This window comes from Pogoniulus pusillus, chromosome 21, assembly GCF_015220805.1.
Source record: "Pogoniulus pusillus isolate bPogPus1 chromosome 21, bPogPus1.pri, whole genome shotgun sequence".
NCBI lineage: Eukaryota > Metazoa > Chordata > Aves > Piciformes > Lybiidae > Pogoniulus > Pogoniulus pusillus.
In genome coordinates, this window is record NC_087284.1 from 3,084,150 (window position 1) to 3,099,545 (window position 15,396).

General features: G+C 46.7%; 1 protein-coding gene across 1 annotated transcript in view; it reads left to right on the forward strand.

Annotated features, from left to right (window-relative positions):
- DNAH5 (dynein axonemal heavy chain 5) overlaps positions 1-15,396 on the forward strand; it is a 208,789-nt gene that overhangs the window by 177,392 nt on the left and 16,001 nt on the right. Inside the window, exons 66-71 of the mRNA XM_064160720.1 lie at positions 1,052-1,295; positions 3,478-3,592; positions 4,533-4,723; positions 8,734-8,855; positions 9,959-10,108; positions 13,431-13,676. Coding sequence (XP_064016790.1) covers positions 1,052-1,295; positions 3,478-3,592; positions 4,533-4,723; positions 8,734-8,855; positions 9,959-10,108; positions 13,431-13,676 — 1,068 coding nt within the window. The remainder of the gene's footprint in view (positions 1-1,051; positions 1,296-3,477; positions 3,593-4,532; positions 4,724-8,733; positions 8,856-9,958; positions 10,109-13,430; positions 13,677-15,396) is intronic.

Here is a 15,396-nt window from a genome sequence, read left to right on the forward strand (position 1 = left end):
ACCTGTGCTGTTTCAGTGGGATCAGCACTTTCAAAACTGAATACCAGTAGTATCAGTAGTATCATCATCAGGGTTGGAAGAGACCTCACAGATCATCAAGTCCAACCCTTTACCACAGAGCTCAAGGCCAGACCATGGCACCAAGTGCCACGTCCAATCCTGCCTTGAACAGCTCCAGGGACGGCGACTCCACCACCTCCCCGGGCAGCCCATTCCAGTGTCCAATGACTCTCTCAGGGAAGAACTTTCTCCTCACCTCCAGCCTAAATCTCCCCTGGTGCAGCCTGAGGCTGTGTCCTCTTGTTCTGGTGCTGGCCACCTGAGAGAAGAGAGCAACCTCCTCCTGGCTACAACCTCCCCTCAGGTAGTTGCAGACAGCAATGAGGTCTGCCCTGAGCCTCCTCTTCTCCAGGCTAACCAATCCCAGCTCCCTCAGCCTCTCCTCGTAGGGCTGTGCTCAAGGCCTCTCCCCAGCCTCGTCACCCTTCTCTGGACATGCTCAAGCATCTCAATGTCCCTCCTAAACTGGGGGGCCCAGAACTGAACACAGCACTCAAGGTGTGGTCTAACCAGTGCAGAGTACAGGGGCAGAATGACCTCCCTGCTCCTGCTGGCCACACCATTCCTGATGCGGGCCAGGATGCCACTGGCTCTCTTGGCCACCTGGGCACACTGCTGGCTCATGTTCAGGCAGGTATCAATCAGCACCCCCAGATCCCTCTCTGTCTGGCTGCTCTACAGCCACTCCCACCCCAGCCTGTATCTCTGCATGGGGTTGCTGTGGCCAAAGTGCAGCACCCTGCACTTGGAGCTATTGAACCCCATCCCCTTGGACTCTGCCCATCTGTGCAGGTGGTCAAGGTCCCGCTGCAGAGCCCTTCTGCCTTCCAACTCAGTCACATCTGCCTCCAGCTTAGTGTCATCTGCAAACTTATGATGACTGACTCCATGCCCTCATCCAGATCATCAATGAAGATGTTAAAGAGGATGGGACCCTTGTTTTATTTTGGCTTTACTGTTGATTACTCTTCTGTTTTCCAAATATAACCAGGAACTGGAGAGAGAAAGAACAAATCTCATTGAAGATGTGGCTATGAATAAAAGGAGGATTAAAGACTTAGAAGATAACCTCTTGTTCCGACTTACAAGCACTAAGGGTTCTCTAGTAGATGACGAGAGTCTCACAACTGTACTGAGTAACACTAAGAAGGCTGCTGAAGAAGTAACACAGAAACTGAAAATTTCTGCAGAAACTGAAGTACAGATTAACTCAGCCTGTGAAGAGTACAGACCTGGTGAGTGAAGGCAGTGATGAAGGACAAATGACTGTAGAGTGTTTGGTAAAAACAGCAATACTCAGAGTAAGAGAAATGATAGAATGAGATCAGAAAGACCATAATGGATTGGAAGGATTTGTGTTTTGCTGTAAATGGAATGTGTCTAGGAAATAGTGTTTTGACCTATGGGGGGGAAAATAGTTAATGTTATGCTTCTTGTGAAATTTATAAAGTGGAATGATCTGTTCTCTTCCTAGACTCACAATCATAGAATCAACCAGGTTGGAAGAGACCTCCAAGCTCAGCCAGTCCAACCTAGCACCCAGCCCTAGCCAGTCAACCAGACCATGGCACTAAGTGCCTCATGCAGCTTCCTCTTAAATGCGTCCAGGGCTGGTGACTCCACCACCTCCCTGGGCAGCCCATTCCAATGCCAATCACTTTCTCTGCCAACAACTTCCTCCTAACATCCAGCCTAGACCTCCCCTGGCACAACTTGAGACTGTGTCCCCTTGTTCTATTGCTGCTTGCCTGGCAGAAGAGACCAACCCCACCTGGCTACAGCCACCCTTCAGGTAGCTGTAGACAGCAATGAGGTCTGCCCTGATCCTCCTCTTCTCCAGGCTAAACCACCCCAGCTCCTGCAGCCTCTCCTCCCAGGACTTGTGGCTCAGGCCCCTTACCAGCTGCATGCTTCTCTGGACACATTCCAATATCTCAACATCTCTCTTGAATTGAGGGGCCCAAAACTGGGCACAGTGCTCAAGGTGTGGCCTGACTTCTCACTACTCCATACTGGTGTACCTGCCCATCTAGTCTACTGGTTAAGAAAATTGCTTCATTGGCCTTTTTTACCTATAAAAATGGCACTTTTAATGAACTGTCAGTGAAAGCAGGCAGTATATTTGGGTAACTATGTTTGAATCTAACATGCTGACATTCATTAAGGGGGCCAGTATAATCACAAATGCTCTTTGTATCTGCTTGGATGAAGTATTTGTTTATCCTGTCACAGATCCTTAAGTTAGTGTAGTGAGCACATTTCATCAGTCTTCTGACTTTTAACTGACAGGTGAAAAACCCTAAGGAGTCTGGAATCAAGGAAACGTGTGAAATGTGTAAAATGGTAGGCTTAGTGTAGCAGAAATCACTGCAGATACTGTAAAAGCTTTGTATGTGAAGCTTAGTGGCTGCTGAAACAAGTTAAATCAGTGCTGGATAAGTCAAATCAATATAGTTCATTTGGCTTTTATATGACTCCTGTTAAGGTCTGTAAAGATAAATTTGTTTAGATAGTCAAAGAGTACTTCAAACCATTTACCTTTTATGTGTTCTAGAGGTGAGGTGAATATTGCACTATGCTATGGGGACTCCTTCCTGATGTGCTCATACCTGCAAGCCTGGCTTTAATTAGGATGCATTAATTACAGAGAAGAGAGGGGTTTGCTGATGTATAAATGAAAGTTAAAGTTTTAGTTATTTTACTGTCCAGGAAAGAATGGAACAACTCCTGGCCTGCATCAGGAATGGTGTGGCCAGCAGGAGTAGAGAGGTCACTCTGCCCCTGTACTCTGCACTGGTCAGACCACACCTTGAGTCCTGTGTTCAGTTCTGGGCCCCCCAGTTTAGGAGGGACATTGAGATGCTTGAGCGTGTCCAGAGAAGGGCGACGAGGCTGGGGAGAGGCCTTGAGCACAGCCCTACGAGGAGAGGCTGAGGGAGCTGGGATTGGTTAGCCTGGAGAAGAGGAGGCTCAGGGGAGACCTTATTGCTGTCTGCAACTACCTGAGGGGTGGTTGTGGCCAGGAGGAGGTTGCTCTCTTCTCTCAGGTGGCCAGCACCAGAACAAGAGGACACAGCCTCAGGCTGTGCCAGGGGAGATTTAGGCTGGAGGTGAGGAGAAAGTTCTTCCCTGAGAGAGTCATTGGACACTGGAATGGGCTGCCCGGGGAGGTGGTGGAGTCGCCGTCCCTGGAGCTGTTCAAGGCAGGATTGGACGTGGCACTTGGTGCCATGGTCTGGCCTTGAGCTCTGTGGTAAAGGGTTGGACTTGATGATCTGTGAGGTCTCTTCCAACCCTGATGATACTGTGATGCTGTGATCTTCAGTTAGAATTAAACTCACTGTAATTCTTGTAGGGAGTTTAAGTTTTCTTCTCTGCATTTCTGTTGTCAACACAGTCTTTCTTCCTGTCCTTCAGTGGCAACTCGAGGCAGCATCTTGTACTTCCTCATCACTGAGATGAGCATGGTCAATGTGATGTACCAGACTTCACTTGGGCAGTTTTTGGGGCTTTTTGACCGCTCTGTAGCCAGGTAACTTAGCTAACAATAAGCCTCATTTGTATTTTCCCAGTCCTGGAGGTGATTGTAGCACAGTAAAGATTTGTTGGGAACTACTGTCAGAAAGAACAGCATTGCTCCTAACAATCTTGATAGGAATTGTCAGTTTAAATACCCCTAAGCCTTTGTCTGTTAATTACCAAGGCTGTGCTGGTTTAAGCCTAGCTGGGATAGTCTGGGGAGAAGAATTTGATGATAGGCTGTGAAAAGGAACCACTGGTGATGGCTGCTGCACTCATAGGCTTGCTGAGATGGATAAAAACAAGAACACTAACATAGATAACAGCGTTGCTCCCTTGCTCTGGCTGCATGCACTTCTCTAACATGCTGCCTAACTAATCCATCTGCTCCTTAACCCCCCTGGCCAACCCTTCAAACTCACCTTGGATGTAAGGGTAAGGTAGAGGGGTGGGGAGAAGGTGGCAGGGTGGTTGGGAGCCCCTCCTGGGCACTCTGGTTTCTGGGAGGGCTGTTGTGTTTCTGCATTACTTTTTCACTTGTCTATTTCTGCCTCTAGCTGTAGGTATTGTAAATACCTACTTGGATATTGTGCTGAGCTGTAAATATAAAGCTTCATTCTTCAATTTCCAGCTTGACTGAGTCTAGCCTGGGTGATTTTCCAGAGTGTGTGGGGGGGGTGGGGAACACCCAAACCATCACAAAGGCAAAGAACACTCACATGTACTTAAGAGGCCTTAAAAGTTAAGCATTGGGTAATTAAATCCCGTTATACAGTGTTGGTTTTCAGTTATGCAGACAGGCTGGGTGAGAAAGGATTTGATTTTCCTCCTTCAATCTGAAAGTTACTGCTAGCTCTCTGCTGTTCCATTTATGAGCTGTGATGCTTACGTGTTTTGAGCATTCTGAGCTGTGTTTTTTTGTCTTTGACATAGTGTTCCCTTTCTTCCAACAGAGCTACCAAGAGCCCTGTAACTAGCAAGAGGATTACTAATATTATTGAACATATGACCTATGAAGTCTTCAAATATACCACTCGAGGACTCTATGAGGAACACAAATTTCTGTTCACATTATTGCTTACACTGAAGATTGATATTCACAGAAACAGAGTGGAACATGAAGAATTTCTGATGCTTATTAAAGGTTGGAACTACAGAACACGTTTAAGTAGAGCACATTATTGTAGGAAATCTTTGAGCTGCCCTTCTAGCTCATAGCTGACCTGATGGTTCTGTTTGCACAAGTCAGTCACTGAAAAGAATATGTGTTCATCAGTCTGTCCTAGTGACAGACAATGCTGTGTAGTGGTTCTCATTTACAGCAGCACACTGAATAGAGAAAAATATACCCCTGAGCATCAAGAGAATGATAAATTAAGTGCTCTTTCATGTGATATTTATGTCTGCCACTCAGATACCATCAGGTGATGCTCAGAGGGCTGGAGCACTTCTCCTGTGAGGACAGACTGAAAGAGTTGGGGCTGTTCAGTCTGGAGAAGAGGAGGCTGTGATGTGGATTTCCAGTATCTGAAAGGGGCCTACAAAAAAGATAGGGGGGCACTTTTTAGCCTCTCAGGGAGTGACAGGACTGGGGGGAATGGAGCAAAGCAGGAGGTGGGAAGGCTCAAACTGGCCATGAGGAGGAAGGTGTTGAGCATGAGAGTGGTGAGAGGCTGGAATGGATTCCCCAGGGAGGTGATTGAGGGCCCATCCCTGGAGGTGTTTAAGTCCAGGCTGGATGAGGCTGTGGGCAGCCTGATCTAGGTTAGTGTCTCTGCCCATGGCAGGGGGTTGGAACTGGCTGATCCTTGTGGTCCCTTCCAACCCTGACTGCTTCTGTGGTTCTATGGTCTGTCTGACCTTAATTATTTATAAACATACTAAACATCAGTTAGGTGATTTGGTATCTGTGGAGGGCTGAGTAAGCAGATAGGAATGAAAAGCAATGTTAGCCATTTAAGACACTATCAAACTCTTAGCTGAATGTGACACTGTCTGCCATGAGAAGCTCCTAGCCAAGCTGGTAGCTCATGGTTTGGACAGATTCACTCTGTGCTGGATCAAGAACTGGATGGATGGCAGAGCCCAGGGAGTGGAGGTGAATGGTGCCACATCCAGTTGGCAGCTGTCACTGGTGGTGTGCCCCAAGGATCAGTGCTGGGCACAGTCCTGTTCAATATCTTTATTGATGACCTGGACCAGGGGATTGAGTCCAGCATCAGTAAGTTTGCAGATGACACCAAGCTAGGAGCAGCTGTGGAGCTGTTGGAGGGTAGGAGAGCCCTGCAGAGTGACCTGGCCAGGCTGGATGGGTGGGCAGATGCCAATGGGATGACATATAACAAGGCCAAGTGCAGGATTCTGCACTTTGGCCACAACAACCCCAATCAGCACTACAGGCTGGGCACAGAGTGGCTGGAAAGCAGCCAAGAGGAAAGGGACCTGGGGGTACTGATAGATAGTAGCTGAAGATGAGGCAGCAGTGTGCCCAGGTGGGCAGCAGAGCCAATGGCATCCTGGGCTGCATCAGGAACAGTGTGGCCAGCAGGACAAGGGAGGTTATTCTGCCCCTGTGCTCAGCACTGGTCAGGCCACACCTTGAGTGCTGTGTCCAGTTCTGGGCCCCTCAATTCAAGAGAGATGTTGAGGTGCTGGAAGGTGTCCAGAGAAGGGCAACAAAGCTGGTGAGGGGCCTGGAACACAAACCCTATGAGGAGAGGCTGTGGGAGCTGGGGGTGTGCAGCCTGCAGAAGAGGAGGCTCAGGGCAGACCTCATTGCTGTCTACAACTACCTGAAGGGAGGCTGTAGCCAGGTGGGGTTGGTCTCTTCTCCCAGGCAAGCAGCAACAGAACAAGGGGACACAGTCTCAAGTTGTGCCAGGGGAGGTCTAGGCTGGATGTTAGGAGGAAGTTCTTCACAGAGAGAGTGATTGGCATTGGAATGGGCTGCCCAGGGAGGTGGTGGAGTCACCATCCCTGGAGGTGTTGAAGCAAAGCCTGGATGAGGCACTTGGTGCCATGGTCTGGATGACTGGATAGGGCTGGGTGCTAGGTTGGACTGGCTGATCTTGGAGGTCTCTTCCAACCTGGTTGATTCTATGAGTCTATGATTCTATAACTTTAGTCTGAGCCATGTGCAATCACTGTACATTTTCATTTGAAAGCTTGCAGTAACTGTGTATTACCTTCCCAAGACACTCAGTTTTCCAGGCAACATGTATTTATGGATTGTGTTAACTTTTGCTGTGTTGAATCCTCAGAATGTGTTTTCCCGACAGGCATCCATTTCCAGGTGCACTGCACAAAGAAATAGTACCTCTTTAATAGAGAAAGTGGTTAACAAAAATAAGTCTAAGGTACCTAATAATAAAAAATATGAATGTAAATGTACTATACTGCAAACTCTTCTTTGCTGAAGATGGTTTGAATTTATGTGATGGGTTAGGAACTTTCCTGCCCCCCACTACTGAAATTTACTAGACTAGCTCAGATGCTTTAGAAGTAAGATGAAGCTATATTTGCAGCAAGGCAAAGTTTACAAGCATATATACACAACAGATGTACAATTAGATACACATTAGAAATCCAAACTCCCTCCTGGACAAATAAAGCTGCTCAGATGGGCTCAAAGCTACCCTCTCCTTCTCCCTCTACTTTCCCAGAGAGACAAACAAAACAACCAACAAAGCATAAGTTGTTTTCTGTTAGCCAAGATTAGTAGAAAGGTATTAGAGTGAAGTCAGGAGGAAGCAAATAGACCCAGCATTCTAGACCACAGTGGGAGAAAATGTTGACATTTTGACTTTTTATCTCTCTCAGCAAACCAATGAATGATAGAGACATCATCATTGTTTTCTTTTCATAACCAATGATCTAATTTCTCCCATTAAAATATTCCAATTAACCTCAAACCAGCAGAGTTTATAAGGTAGGGAAACCTTGTACTCTCATGACTGAAAGTCTCAGTTCCTGTGCCTTGTTTTTTCTCCCCTTTTCCCCCTATCGCCCTTTCCCTTTGTTTTCCTCCTTTCCCCCTTTCCCCCTTTCTCTTTGTTTTCCCCCTTTCCCTTTGTTTTCCTCCTTTCCCCCTTTCCCCCCTTTCCCTCTTTCTCTTTGTTTTCCCCCCTTCCTCCCCTTTCCCTTTGTTTTCCCCCTTCCCCCCCTTTCCCTTTGTTTTCCCCCTTTCCCCCTTTCCCCCTTTCTCTTTGTTTTCCCCCTTTCCCCCTGTCCCACTTTCTCCCTTTCTCTTTGTTTCCCCCCTTTCCCCCTTTCTCTTTGTTTAGCCTTTCTCCCCCTTTCCCTCTTTCCCTCTTTCCCCCTTCCCCTCGTTTCCCCCCTTTCTCTTTGTTTCCCCCTTTTCCCCTTTCTCTTTGTTTCTCCTTTTCTCCCTTTCTCTTTGTTTCCCCCTTTCCCCCTATCTCTTTGTTTCCCCCCTTTCCCCCTTTCCCCCTTTCCCTTTGTTTTCTCCTTTCCCTTTGTTTCCCCCCTTTCCTCCTGTCCCCCTTTCTCTTTATTTTCCCCCTTTCCCCCTTTCCCTCTCCTCTTTGTCTTTCTTCTCTTTCTCATTCTTTTTTCTCCTTCTCTCTCTTTCTCCTCTTTGTCTTTCTCCTCTTTCTCCTTTTTCTCTTTCTCCTTCTCCTCTTTCTCATTCTTTTTTATCCTTCTCCTTCTCTTTCTCTTTCTCCTCCTTCTCTTTCTCTTTCTCCTCCTTCTCTTTCTCTTTCTCCTTTCTCTTTCTCTTTCTCTTTCTCTTTCTCTTTCTCTTTCTCTTTCTCTTTCTCTTTCTCTTTCTCTTTCTCTGGTTTAATTTGAATTTCAAGGAAGGCAATTGTACATATTGATTAAGTTAAAACATTTAACTATTTTTTCTCCCTTCTCCATCAACTCAACCTTATTCTTTAACAGTAAAACCCAGATTTAGCCTGTCATGAGAAACTATTATGGACTTCAAAAAATACTTTAAATTAAGATGAAAATAAAAGTTTACATTGGAAATTTCTGTCTGTTTGTCTCAAGTTATTAAGCAGTCATTCTGCAAACTGAGAAGATTTAGTCCTGTGGATATAGGCTTGGAATGCTTAGTCTAAATATTCTTTTTTCTCTTTTGAGTGTCTCCAACAGTCCTAATTATAACCAATCCCTATTTTCATGCAGGTGGTGCTTCCCTAGACCTTAAAGCCTGTCCTCCTAAGCCAGCTAAATGGATCCTGGATATGACTTGGTTGAACTTGGTGGAACTCAGTAAGCTTAAACAGTTTTCAGATATTCTTGACCAAGTAAGTAAGAGCTTTTTAAAACTCATCTCATTTGACAGTGGTTGCCTGGTTGTGGTCAAGGCATGTGGGAAACTGGCTTGTTTGATAGAAACTGCCAGCAGATAGCCACAGTTGTGGCCTCAACTGCTTAGTAACCTGTATGGATACAAAGACCTTATAATACCCCAGGGAAAACCAGGAAAAAGTGTGTATAGGGTTAACACTCCAGGGGCAGTAACCCTGAACCTGACCCTAGGGGCCTTGACCCCTCCCCAGGGGTGGGTCTGAACACCACCAGGTGATGGTTCGCCCACTCCCCCCCTTCCTGTCCCATAAAGCCAGGGGGACTTCTGTTCCTCTCTCTCTCTGCATCACTCCACTCCCTGTATACCTTCTGTTCTTGGTTTCTCTACCACGTGGCCATCACCCATGAGCAGGACAAAGCCACCAAACTGGGGCTGTGTTCATACATTTTGTATTTTGCTCTTTTCCATTCCCTATACCTTTTGTAAACTTCTCTACCTCAGATACCTCCTTTAAGTTATTGCTAAACTTTTAACTTCCAAATCGAGTGAGATTGATTTATTGGGGTGTGCTTAACCTTTCCTCTCTACTTCTAACTCCTTTCTTTTGGGAAGGGAGGGAGGAGAGGGAAGGGCACTCTACAAATTGTTATTGGCTCTATCAGATTTATCTGAGTCTCTGGGAAGTTAAATTAGAAACGAGACAAAGTGGTAAATTTCACAGCCTGTATAATGATACTTTCAGATTGGGACATAACTGAGATGTGCACCCAGTGTTCTCAGAGCTATGTCTGAGCCTAGCTGTGATCTGACCTAGCAATGCCATTTTGTCATGAATGCAATACAGTATTAGTAGCTATTTTTTATTCAGAATATGAATACTTAAAGGCATTTTTGCATTCTGCAATTTCATACTTAGAGTTTGAAAGGTTAGCTGCTTTGTGTTTGCTTGGTCTTTTTCTTCAGTAGAGCTCCTAAATCTGTGTACTAAGAGAGGAATGCCAGTGTGTGCATTGTGTGTTAAACGCTTGTGACTCAGTGGTGGTTGGAATGCGACTCGTCTGTTGGGAGAGTTTCACTCCTTTGATTGTGTAAATGCAGATTTCTGGAGCAGAGAAACAGTGGAAAATCTGGTTTGATAGTGAGAACCCTGAAGAAGAAATGTTTCCTAGTGGCTATGGTCAATCCCTGGACTCCTTCAGACAGCTTCTTCTTATCAGATCTTGGTGCCCTGACAGGACCATGGCTCAGGTACATTTCCATAGGCAACACAGTCTAAATACTTAGGTGTCATTAGAATAGTGACAGAATTGCAGATTGGTATTTTTCAGTTTAGCTTTAAACTTCTTTTTCTAAGGGACCTTTAAGTTGCATCTTTCTGAAATTCTTCTCAGGCAATTACAGTATCACAGTGTCACAGTATCATCAGGGTTGGAAGAGACCTCACAGATCATCAAGTCCAACCCTTTACCACAGAGCTCAAGGCCAGACCATGGCACCAAGTGCCACGTCCAACCTTGCCTTGAACAGCTCCAGGGACGGCGACTCCACCACCTCCCCGGGCAGCCCATTCCAGTGTCCAATGACTCTCTCAGGGAAGAACTTTCTCCTCACCTCCAGCCTAAATTTCCCCTGGTGCAGCTTGAGGCTGTGTCCTCTTGTTCTGGTGCTGGCCACCTGAGAGAAGAGAGCAACTTCCCCCTGGCCACAACCTCCCCTCAGGTAGTTGTAGACAGCAATAAGGTCTGCCCTGAGCCTCCTCTTCTCCAGGCTAACCAATCCCAGCTCCCTCAGCCTCTCCTCGTAGGGCTGTGCTCAAGGCCTCTCCCCAGCCTCGTCGCCCTTCTCTGGACACACTCAAGCATCTCAATGTCCCTTTTAAACTGGGGGGCCCAGAACTGAACACAACACTCAAGGTGTGGTCTAACCAGTGCAGAGTACAGGGGCAGAATGACCTCCCTGCTCCTGCTGGCCACACCATTCCTGATGCAGGCCAGGATGCCACTGGCTCTCTTGGCCACCTGGGCACACTGCTGGCTCATGTTCAGGTGGGTATCAATCAGTACCCCCAGATCCCTTTCTGTTTGGCTGTTCTCAGCCACTCTGACCCCAGCCTGTAGCTCTGCATGGGGTTGCTGTGGCCAAAGTGCAGCACCCTGCACTTGGAGCTATTGAAGCCATCCCCTTGGACTCTGCCCATCTGTGCAGGCGGTCAAGGTCCTGCTGCAGAGCCCTTCTGCCCTCCAGCCCAGCCACATCTGCCCCCAGCTTGGTGTCATCTGCAAACTTGCTGATGACTGACTCCATGCCCTCATCCAGATCATCTATGAAGATGTTGAAGATGCATTTGCTACAGGGGCAGTGTTAGCAAAACTGAGTAATATTAGCCAACGATTTTACTGGGGTGACAGGGTTTTATTCATGTTTATCTACTTCTACTTTATCAGTTCAGGAGGTATTTTTGATTGTCCTCACTGGTGTTGCCAATGGGAATTACAAATGTCTTCTCATGTTAGACTGGAGTGAAATAGTTTCATGCTTTTTCTGTGAGTTGCTTGAGAGAAAACAGAAAAATTGGAAACAATGAAACAAATAAAAACAGTTTAACTGAGGAATCATTTCACAGAATCACAGGATTTCTTAGATTGGAAAAGACCCTCAAGCTCAGTGAGTCCAATCATTGGTTTAACACTGACAAGTCCTTGATTAAACCAAAGCCCTCAGCACAACATCTCAGCACTAGGAATCACTGTGGTTGCAAAGGAGCACCAGCATCAGCCAGTCCAACCTTCATCCCAGCAGCCTTCATCACTACACCATAGCCTCAAGCACCACACCCACTCTCCTTTTAAACACCTCCAGGGATGGTGACTCCACCACCTCCCTGGGCAGCCTGTGCCAGTGCCTGACTGGCAGAACTTCCTCCCAACAGCCAACCTAAACCTCCCCTGATGCAACTTGAGATCATTTCCTCTTGTCCTAGCATTAGTAACTGGAGAGAAGAGACCAGCTGAGCCTCACTACAACCTCCTTTTAGGTAGTTGCAGAGGGCAATAAGGTCCCCTCTCAGCCTCCTCTTCTCCAGACTAAACAACCCCAATTCCTACAGTTTCTTGCACAGAACTGCATCCAGTTCTGGAGCCCCCATTACAAGAGGGATGTGGAGATGCTGGAGCATGTCCACAGAAAGGCCACGAGGATGCTCAGAGGGCTGCAGCAGCTCTGCTATGATGACAGACTGAAAGAGTTGGGGCTGTTCAATCTGGAGAAGAGGAGGCTGTGAGGTGACCTTCTTGTGGCCTTCCAGTATCTGAAGGAAGCCTACAAAAAAGCTGAGGAGGGACTTTTTAGGCTCTCAGGGAGTGACAGGAATGGAGAAAAGCTGGGGATGGGTAGGTTCAGAGTGGAGGTGAGGAGGAAGTTGTTGAGCATGAGAGTGGTGAGAGGCTGGAATGGGTTGCCCAGGGAGGTGGTTGAGGCCCCATGGCTGGAGGTGTTTAAGGCCAGGCTGGATGAGGCTGTGGGCAGCCTGATCTTGGGTAAGGTGTCCCTGGCCAAGGCAGGGGGGGTGGAATTGGATGATCCTTGTGGTCCCTTCCAACCCTGACTGATTCTATGAATAATGGTACAGCAACTTCCAAAATAAATAAGGAATAACAGAGTTGATCTCCTGTTCCTCTGAGTCTTCTACTTTGTAATAGTCCTTTTCATCATTAATTCATTGTCTAAACATGAAGGTGGGAAAGTGCTAGCACCTTTGAAGCATCTCTTCCATACTTTCCTCCTTTTTTCTCTAGTATTTGGAAAGGAAGGCCAGACTTCAGAGTTATGCTGTCTAATGGAGATACCACAGTATCACAGTATCACAGTATCACCAAGGTTGGAAGAGACCTCACAGATCATCAAGTCCAACCCTTTACCACAGTGCCCAAGGCTAGACCATGGCACCAAGTGCCACATCCAACCTTGCCTTGAACTGCCCCAGGGACGACGACTCCACCACCTCCCCGGGCAGCCCATTCCAGTGCCCAATGACTCTCTCAGGGAAGAACTTTCTCCTCACCTCGAGCCGAAATTTCCCCTGGCGCAGCCTGAGGCTGTGTCCTCTTGTTCTGGTGCTGGCCACCTGAGAGAAGAGAGCAACCTCCTCCTGGCCACAACCACCCTTCAGGTAGTTGTAGACAGCAATAAGGTCTGCCCTGAGCCTCCTCTTCTCCAGGCTAAACAACCCCAGCTCCCTCAGCCTCTCCTCGTAGGGCTTGTGCTCGAGGTCTCTCACCATATTTAAATCTTCAGTGTCTTATAAAGGTTCAGTAATATTATACTGTAATTATAGTTGTTCTCTATAACATTAAATGCAGACATATGTAATAGAATAATTATTTGTTAAACTTTAACTGGTTGTATAAAGCTGTAAGAAATGACACCTTCAAAAACAGTATGCTGTGTAGCAAGAAGTTCGTTGCATGTTTGTTCTTCGCTCTTCAGTTTACTTATTGCTTGTGTTTGCACTTGGAAGAGAAAAGCATTAAGTGGTTATATCACAAGGTAAATTTGCCTTTTTTTAATGTAGGCAAGAAAATACATCACTGACACTATGGGGGAGAGATATGCGGAGGGAGTCATCTTAGACTTGGAGAAGACATGGGAGGAGTCAGATCCACGTACTCCTCTCATATGCTTTCTTTCCATGGGCTCTGATCCTATGGACTCAATTATTGCTTTGGGAAGAAGACTGAAGACAGAGACACATTGTATTTCCATGGGCCAGGGGCAAGAAATCCACGCTCGCAAACTTTTACAGCAGACGATGGCTCATGTAAGAGATAAAAATCTGAATGGTTATCTGGATTAAAAACATAGAAATGCAGATCCTAGCATGAAATGAAGTTGGTGAATATCACAGAATCAACCAGGTTGGAAGAGACTTCCAAGCTCATCCAGTCCAACCTAGCACCCAGCCTTAGCCAATCAACTAAACCATGGCACTAAGTGCCTCAGCCAGGCTTGGCTTCAACACCTCCAGGGATGGTGACTCCACCACCTCCCTGGGCAGCCCATTCCAATGCCAATCACTCTCTCTGACAACAACTTCCTAACAACATCCAGCCTAGACCTCCCCCACCACAGCTTGAGACTGTGTCCCCTTGTTCTGTTGCTGCTTGCCTGGCAGAAGAAACCAACTCCACCTGGCTACAGCCTCCCTTCAGGCAGTTGTAGACAGCAATGAGGTCTGCCCTGAGCCTCCTCTTCTGCAGGCTGCACACCCCCAGCTCCCTCAGCCTCTCCTCACAGGGCTGTGCTCCAGGCCCCTCACCAGCTTTGTCACCCTTCTCTGGACACCTTCCAGCACCTCAACATCTCTCTTGCATTGAGGGGCCTAGAACTGGACACAGCACTCAAGGTGTGGCCTGACCAGTGCTGAGTACAGGGGCAGAATAACCTCCCTTGTCCTGCTGGCCACACTGTTCCTGATCCAGGCCAGGATGCCACTGGCTCTCTTGGCCACCTGGGCACACTGCTGCCTCATCTTCAGCTAATATCTATCAGCACCCCCAGGTTCCTCTCTGCCTGGCTGCTCTCAGCCACTCTGTCCCCAGCCTGTAGTGCTGCTTGGAGTTGTTATGGCCAAAGTATAGAACCCTGCACTTGGCCTTGTTAAATCTCATCCCAGTGGCCTCTGCCCACCCATCCAGCCTGGCCAGGTCCCTCTGCAGGGCTCTCCTACCCTCCAACAGCTCCACACCTGCTCCTAGCTTGGTGTCATCTGCAAACTTACTGATGCTGGACTCAATCCCCTGGTCCAGATCATCAATAAAGATATTGAACAGGCCTGGGCCCAGCACTGATCCTTGGGGCACACCACCAGTGACAGCTGCCAACTGAATGTGGCACCATTCACCACCACTCTCTGGGCTCTGACTTCCAGCCAGTTCCTGACCCATATCAGAGTGAATCTGTCCAAGCCACGAGCTGCCAGCTTTGCCAGTAGTTAGTGCTAGTTCAAAAGCATACATTTATTGGCATAAATAATTGTTCTAAGCAATAGAAACATATTTTCACAGTAATTTAATTGACCATAACAAGCTTTTTGGGACTGTGAAGGTATCACTGGTTTTCATATATATATATATATATATATATATATATATATATATATATATATATATATAAGTTTTGGTTGTAGGTCTTTGACTGCTGAATACAGCTGAATTAATCATGTGGATTGCATGAATATTAAATATTCTTCAGCAAGCATTTCTTAACAGTTTTGCAGTGTTGTATTTTTAGTACTACAGCACACTGTTAAATGAGGAAGTTTAATTCCAAATACACTATTGAGAGTTACATAACCTTCGGAAGAACAAGACTGTGTAGCAAAGTAATTTGTCTTACAGTTGTCTGAGTTTTGGATTGGGATTTTTAATCTAATAGCACAGGGATTATGTAAGTAAAAAAAGGAAGAATTAAAGAATAAAATTTCCTGTATGAGAAAGGAAAGATGAGATGTTCCAATTTATTGTGCTTTGCCCAACAGG